The sequence below is a fragment of the Sinocyclocheilus anshuiensis genome, unplaced genomic scaffold, assembly GCF_001515605.1.
Source record: "Sinocyclocheilus anshuiensis isolate Anshui unplaced genomic scaffold, SAMN03320099.WGS_v1.1 scaffold939, whole genome shotgun sequence".
Lineage (NCBI taxonomy): Eukaryota > Metazoa > Chordata > Actinopteri > Cypriniformes > Cyprinidae > Sinocyclocheilus > Sinocyclocheilus anshuiensis.
In genome coordinates, this window is record NW_015544227.1 from 1250852 (window position 1) to 1258450 (window position 7599).

The 7599-nt window shown below is 36.2% G+C and overlaps 1 protein-coding gene across 3 annotated transcripts in view; it reads left to right on the top strand.

Moving 5' to 3' along the window:
- LOC107697461 (RNA-binding protein Musashi homolog 2-like) overlaps positions 1 to 7599 on the top strand; it is a 112652-nt gene that overhangs the window by 19191 nt on the left and 85862 nt on the right. Inside the window, exon 6 of one of the 3 annotated variants that reach the window (XM_016498266.1) lies at positions 5904 to 5925. The exons of the other annotated variants lie outside the window; for them this stretch is intronic. Coding sequence (XP_016353752.1) covers positions 5904 to 5906 — 3 coding nt within the window. The 3' untranslated portion in view covers positions 5907 to 5925. Of the gene's footprint in view, positions 1 to 5903; positions 5926 to 7599 lie in introns of those variants that run through there. 3 annotated transcript variants of the gene reach the window in all.

The following is a 7599-nucleotide window of genomic DNA, read 5'->3' on the forward strand; positions in this document are numbered from 1 at the left end:
CTTTTGTGGCCTCAGGAGAGAAGCCAAAAGCTTTTCTTCACCCTAACTGAAATTATGCACTTTAAATTTGAATATAATTCGAATTTTGATAATATTTAAGTAAAAAATTCGAATTTAGTTTTTCAGCCATTTTGACAGCCCTAATATACTCGCAGGGATAGTATGCTTGGAAATAATATGTGACCCGTGCTGGCAAAATGAGTCGGAATGCGCACGGGCTAATTTTGAGCTACAGGCAAAAAGATTTTGAGGTTTTCACAAAAATGAGTTCATTAAGCTCTCGTCTAGCGATCCCAATGCTCCAAATAATAATTTTAGATGTTTAATTACCTTTATTTGTACGTTTTCTGAGAGTACCTTTTCTCCACTCGCTTCTCGCGCTGACTATCATCCGAAGCGTGGGCATAAAGGCACTTCCGACAGTGCGCGATCCCGATAAATATAAACACGTACACAGAGTTACAGTATTTAAGTATTTACGCAAACATAATATGTTATGTCTTAAGTGAACGTTTGGGGAACTGTTGGGGAAAAACATCTGATGTGTAACATTATATTAGATCCGTGCATTACAGTAGGTCTTAATATAGGCCGCCTCATTAGTGTTAATCTAACAATAAATGAAAAGAGGGAATCACTCGCTGCTCTTGATTGAACTGCTTTTGTAGTTTTAATAATCAATTTATTTGTAATGAACAGACTAAAAGAATTTTTACATTTGATTATTTGTTTTTCGTACTTGAATGCTTTTGTTTAAATGTAAAATGCAAATTTTTTTCTGATATTTGTTCTACTGTTTTTTTGTTTTGTTTTGCATCTGTTCTTATTTATATAACAGATAATGTTAGTTTATAATAACAGATAAAATAAAAAATTGCTATATTGCAACTATTAATATAGTAATTATTATTAAGAAAAGTACTGGAGGAAAAGATGCAACGTTGCAGGTTATTTTGCTTCGGAACCTTCAGAACTTTAACTCGATTTTTCTCAAAATTGACTTTGCAGACTTTATTGACATCAAACAGGTGTAGCGCAGTCATTTTTCGTCCGAACATAAAAAAATGATAAATTTTTTTCTTTTTTTATTTGCTCATTGTGAATCATTTTGCCAGCACAGGTCACATATTTCACGTCTTCGAATGCATTCATTATTTGTAGTGCGCCAGCCACCCAATAATAGCAATAAGCTTTGTGCTTTTGGTACTTTTAGTATAAAACAAAGTCTCCGCTTTCAAATTCTGTCAGTTTTATAGCGAAATACAAACAATGTCTTATAATAATTTGTTTTTCATGCTCTTTAAAGCAGCACTATGTAACTTTTTCTGTGTTCAAAATTTGCAAAATGTATATAATGAGCGAGTACATCATGAATTCATCTTCCAAACCGCGTTTTTGTCTTATTCCGAATCACTACAGTACACTTATAATAAGTACTTATATTTGGACTATTGTAGCCTGGTCGGGTCGTCACCACTGCGGAATAACACATACCTGTGTGAATCGCCATAGACATAAACTTAGAGAAGTATCTCTGGTTGGAATGTTCTTCCGCGGGATGTGTGCAGTTCTGTTTATTAACCGCTAGAGCGCCAAAAATTACATAGTGCTGCTTTAAAGGGGTCCTATTATGCTTTTCCACTTTTTGATTTTTAGTCCGTGTGTATGTTTGGGCATAAAAAAGATCTTCAAACTTACAAATCTCAAAGTCCACTCCAAAGGGAGGTAGTTCGTTTTTAAAAATTCCTTTTCAAGAACTACAACGAATGGCTCGTTTGGACTACAGAGTTTGTTTTCCGGGTTTTGTGATATCACAAAGCGGCCCATTAGAATATCATTTAAAAAATTCCCGCCTACGGAAATTAGAATGGTTGGGGGGTGGGGAGGGGCGAGGTCGTGGTTAGAACGCTTGGTTGAGTGAGTGCATCAGACGAGACGACGAAGAAGTGCTGCTGTAAGACGAGACGACGAAGAAGAGCTGCTGTAGCCTCAAGTTTTCCCAAGTTTTCGCAAGTTATTACTCATGCTCCTGAATAATTATGTAAGTATGTATGTTACAATTATGAAAACGTTTTTATAATAAATTGCTGACAGTACAATACTGGACAATGATCCGTAATCTGCAGAATTTACACTTCAATTATGAGACTACAGTGTTTCCCATACATTGAGTGCGGGTGTTTTTATATCGCTGTATTTGCAGACGGAACTTGCTGCTTTGGCAAGGGGCTAAGTACTGCAACACCGTACTGTACTGCAACACCGTCTAAGCTGTTCGCCAATCACAACGCACTGGGATAGCTAACCAATCACATCACATTTCGTTTTTCGGAAGGCGGGCCTTCATCAAACCCGGAACTAATCGAGCCGTTTGTGCTAGGCTGGGGAGAAAGGTATTGTAATAATGTAAATTATGTAAAAAATAATGCATTTTTCGAACCACCAAGCATGAGAGCATGTTCTAGTACACCCCCAAAACAAATTCAAGACATTGTAAAAGAGCATAATAGGACCCCTTTAATGTGGAGTGACAGATCGTTGTATTTGCCTCAGTTTAAGCGGCATGTGAATCAATCATCTTTTCGATTACAATGAGACATTCGTTTCAAAAATGTCTGTGGTGTCCAACCTTTCACTCATCACAATATAATTAATTGTATTTAATTAAAAACAGCAATAAAACGTTCTAAAGGTTGAAGTGGGCTCTTTATTATCTTAAGTTATATTGTTGTTTTTTCTTATGTAAATAACGTTAAGTGACAATTCATAAGCTGTTTTATTCACGGTATAATAAATGATTGGAAGTAATATTTCACCTCTTCAAATCCATTTATTATTTGTAGCGCCAGCCACCCAGTAATCGCAGTAAGCTTTGTGCTTTGTTGCTTTTAATATAACACAGCTCAGTTTTCAGATTCTGTCAGTACATTTTTTATGCTTTTCAAAAAGATATTAAAAATAAACTATGTAGGGATGCACCGAAATGAAAATTCTTGGCCGAAGCCGAAACCGAACAAAATGAAACACTGGGCCGAATACTGAATACCGAACATGGTTTTTCAAGTTTTTTTTCCCCCCCATGTATTTTGCCAAATTTTTTTTCACCATTGCATAAATGAAATAGCCAAAATGTGCTTTTTACTGTTTTGTCTTGCTTTTCAAAGAAAAAAATCAATTACAAAACAATTAAAAAATATTTAACACTGAACATTTTTAACATTCTAGCAGACACTATACCAACCAAGCACAATTTAACTTAAAATTAATAAGTTATAATATTTTTTGGCCATCAGACCACCTCCTTGAATCAGGCTTGTATTTTTTACTGTACAATTAAAAGCAGCCTTGCTGAGAAGAGACTTCTTTTAAAACATTAGAAAATATTACAGATCCTAATTAGAACACTGTGTGAATGTTATAATAAATGTATTAACAGAGCTGTTGCAATTAATATTATCATAACTATTGTCTTTTTTTATTTTACAGAACAACAGTAAAATTACAATGTTGATAGTTTTTCTATCTTTTTCATTTTAAATCAATTTTAGTTTATTTTAAAAGTTTTTTTTTTTATTATTTTAATTCATTTTATGTAAAGCACTATGAATTACCATTGTGTATGAAATGTGCTATATAAATAAACTTGCCTTGCCTTTATTTTGGCGGAAATGCGCAGGAAGACCTCAGCGCTTCTCTTTGTTGACAACAGCAGATTTATAAACGAGTCTCATTATGAATACGTCGTACGTATCGCATTGTCACATGCCTTATAAAAATTCATAACAATGTGACTGAGCAACTGACGAGTAACACTGTTTAGCGCAGATTTTCCTCGCGCTTTGGACCTTGAACCCTGGTTAACAAGCAGATAGCGCGGCGAGTTCGTGCAGCGCTGTCAGAATACATGCAATGCATGCGTTAGAAAACATGACGTTCTGCAGTTTATTTACTAATTATTTAAGGCCATTTCGTGATTTCAATCATCATACAGTAACCAGCAACAATCACCCCTTCCTCTTCTCATTGAAGACATGCTCTGCAGTACTAAAAAGTCTCTCGCTGTTGGTGCTTGTAATAATTTTTGCGTCTTTCTCGGACAGTTTTAAATGCTTCACACTGCTGTGCTGACATGTGTGCTGCATCATAAAGAGTGCGCGCCTCTCACTCTTCGCTGGTTGCTATTTGATTGCGTCACGTCATTGTTCGGTACAATTTATTCGGTCTTTTCTCTTATTCGGTAGAACACCAAAAAAGCTTTTTTTGCTGTTTTCGGCCAAATAATTTCGGTTGCCGAACATTCGGTGCATCCCTAAAACTATGGTTTATTTCTTTAAGCTCAGCAGACTGACCAGCCAAACTCTAGCTTCAGTGATTCTCACATTGTGACCATTCACCTGATATTTTGTTGTAGTTTGTGGGTGCACCTGTTATGGATTTTTATGTAACACTTGGCTTTAGATGGGGTTTAAGGTCTCTACTGCTTAATTCTATTCCTACAGCACACACACCGAGAACATGGTCTCTGCTAATCAGGCTGATAAGGCTCTGGTCTGCCTGGACTCACTGTGCTGATGAATCATGCTCAGGCCATCACACAATCTGCAGCTGTAGAATTCTGCAGAAAGTTCAGCAGAAAATTCAGCAGAATTCAAGCCTGACATTGACCCACACATCCCCTGTATGAATTTGCATGCATTAGTGAAGGACTCCACACTTTTGAGGAAACTTTTGTGACATGGAGACATCGAGGCTGAAGGTCAAGTTCGCCCTTAAAGATGGCATGAAATTAAATATCACCCTGTCTATTCTCAATGCATCCATACATAGATTTTGCATCCAAACATCATCCATTGTAATTTCATTATATATTTTTTTTCTTTGACTTCGCAAGTAAAATATCATAACTCGATCTTCTGGTGAATTGACAGTTCTCCAATCAGTTAGTCAGTTTAAACCCCGCCCCTTTCTTACAATCAACTGCAAACTCTCATTCAGATCTGCTTCCACCCAGTTAACAACCAGTGGAGAGAACCAAGTCCCATACTATTTTTCTTTTTCGATAATCCATTGCACTGAGATGTAAGTCATAATGTGGAGGAAAAGATGTGTAGTTACTTCTGTTACATCGCAACTTTAAATGCATTTTGAAATTGACCTTTTTATAATCATCACTTGTAATCTTAATAAAAAATTAAAAAATTAATTACCTACTGTACAACAGTAACCTAAAACTCTTAATGCCAAAATGGTCATTTTGATATTGGTTAACAATGCTGTCTAGATGATCAGGTGCAAAAAATGCTTAGGCTAAAAAGATCATGTTCTCTGCTACCAGAAATACTGTTAATGTTAATGCATTTTTACCTTAATGAAATTCATTCTACAGAACTCTGCAGATTTTATTTACAGTTAGTGCAGAAAAGGGTAAAAAAAAGTGCACAGATTCCACGTGGGTGGAGTCATGCTGTTTAACTGATTAGCAATGCATGTAGGAAGTTTGTAATACCTTCACTGTCATAGGATGTATAGATGAGACAATACAGTGTTCATTTTATGTTAAAATGTACATACTGCTCTAAAAAGATGCTTTAGTTCTCTGTTGCTGCTGCACCAGGTTGAAAAAGGCCGTTCAGATGAAAACAGGCGTGATGAATCGAAGGACAAAAAAAAGTGAAGGACAGTTGACTTTTTGCTGTCATTCAGGCATGTAATACTACTGCAGTGCTGTCCCACTCTGAACTGGGCTGATTTATGGTTGTGTCCTCCTGCCGGACCAACATTTGCATGCAATGTAAAATCAGCAAACCAGAGACAGAGATGATTTGCCTGCATGGTTACAGGCTTACTGTATGGTTATTCTCATTTTCTTCTGTCTCTTTCTGTGTCTCTTGTTTTTATTCCAGTAGTCATCTCCTCCTCCTCTGCTGTGATCTTGCTGTGGGCCTTTTCATCTGGTGTGTGTGTCAGTGTGTTGTGCTATTTTAGTGGAGATGTATTTTGGAACTGTCTGAACGTGACTCATGATGTACATGACTCTGTCTGTCTTTCGCATTGTGAAGTGTTTGTGTTTGTATTAGCTCTTCTGATGCAGTCATCTTAAAGGGATAGTTCACCCAAAAATAAATTGTCAAAACTTTGTTCCCAAAAATTTGTTCCCAGGTTGTATGATTTTCCTAATACTACAGTAAACAGAAGAATTTATTTTTGAAGATTGTGGATAACCAAACAGTTTTGCTGACGATTGACTTTGACCATTTACATTGCACACATTTCTCAAAATATATTTTTTTATGTTCTGTAGAAGAAAGTAAGGCTATGTTTACACTAGTGCGTCTTCATTTTAAAACTGTGTTTTAAAATAAAAATGATCCTCGTTTTCACTGTGTTTCAGAAACTATCTCCATCCACACTACACAACCGAAAACGCATGTCATATGACCATTCATGCAGGTACAACAATGAAAATAATGTTACTGTTTACATGGTCGTCAAGGATACGCAGAGCGAATGTGGGCAGCCACGCCATCGTTTTCGAAAGTCTCCGTTTTTGGTCTGTTTCACACTGAAACGCAACCCTGGAGTATTCAAACTTAAACGGGGTTTGCTGCGTTTTCAAAAGTCTCCGTTTTCGAGGGTTGAAAACGCTGGAGTAGTGTAAATGACAGGCGTAACCATAGGAACATTTTTGCATTTTAAAATGAAAACACACTAGTGTAAACGTAGCATAAGTCTTACAAGTTTGTAATGATGACGAGTGTGAGTAAATCATGACAGAATTTACAGTTTTGGGTGAACTACCTCTTTAATACTAATCCTGGCACAGGAACTGCAATCTTCACAAAGGAAGGGCTCATCTTGGAGCTGATTTCATAGGACTGACTGACTGTCTCTGTTCGATGGTCCACTCAGACTAGATACATATGCTCAAGAACACTTTTCAGAAGTCATTGTGCTCTGTCTATGTGGCGGTATCGTGCAAAGCATGGGTCTAGAGCAGGGATGGGCAACTTTGATAGTGACGAGGGCCAGCATTTTTTCTTCTTTATACCAAGGGGCCAGATTACTAATCCACGTCCACACAGTTTTTACACCGTCTTACTCAATTTTTATTGAAGGAAATTATAGTATAACTAATGTCATTTGTTTTTAAAGATTTTATTAAGTATAAAACTTGTGCAGTTATGCTAATTCAGAAGGAAAACTTTGTTGTCAGTGGACAGAAATATTACCCCGACAAACCAATGTAAACATCTCAATTGCATTGTCTGTAAATTTGCAACAAACAAATGTACAGAGGTCCTTTTTTTATCAGTAGCCTACAGAACATTCTCAAAACAACCTAAAAGGACAGTTAAAAAGGGCTTAATAAAAAAAAAAAGTTATTCTAAGTGGTACCATAAAATAACCTGGTATCTTTAAAGACCTTTTTAAGATCTGCACTTCACATTTCAGCCTATAAACGATTTTTTTAAGAAAAGGGATGAGTCAAAAGTAGGGCTGGACAATAATTCAATATCAATATGTATCGCGATATAATTTTTTTCAATAACGGTGATATGATTTTTAAACACATTTCCGATATTTCGATATACATTACCA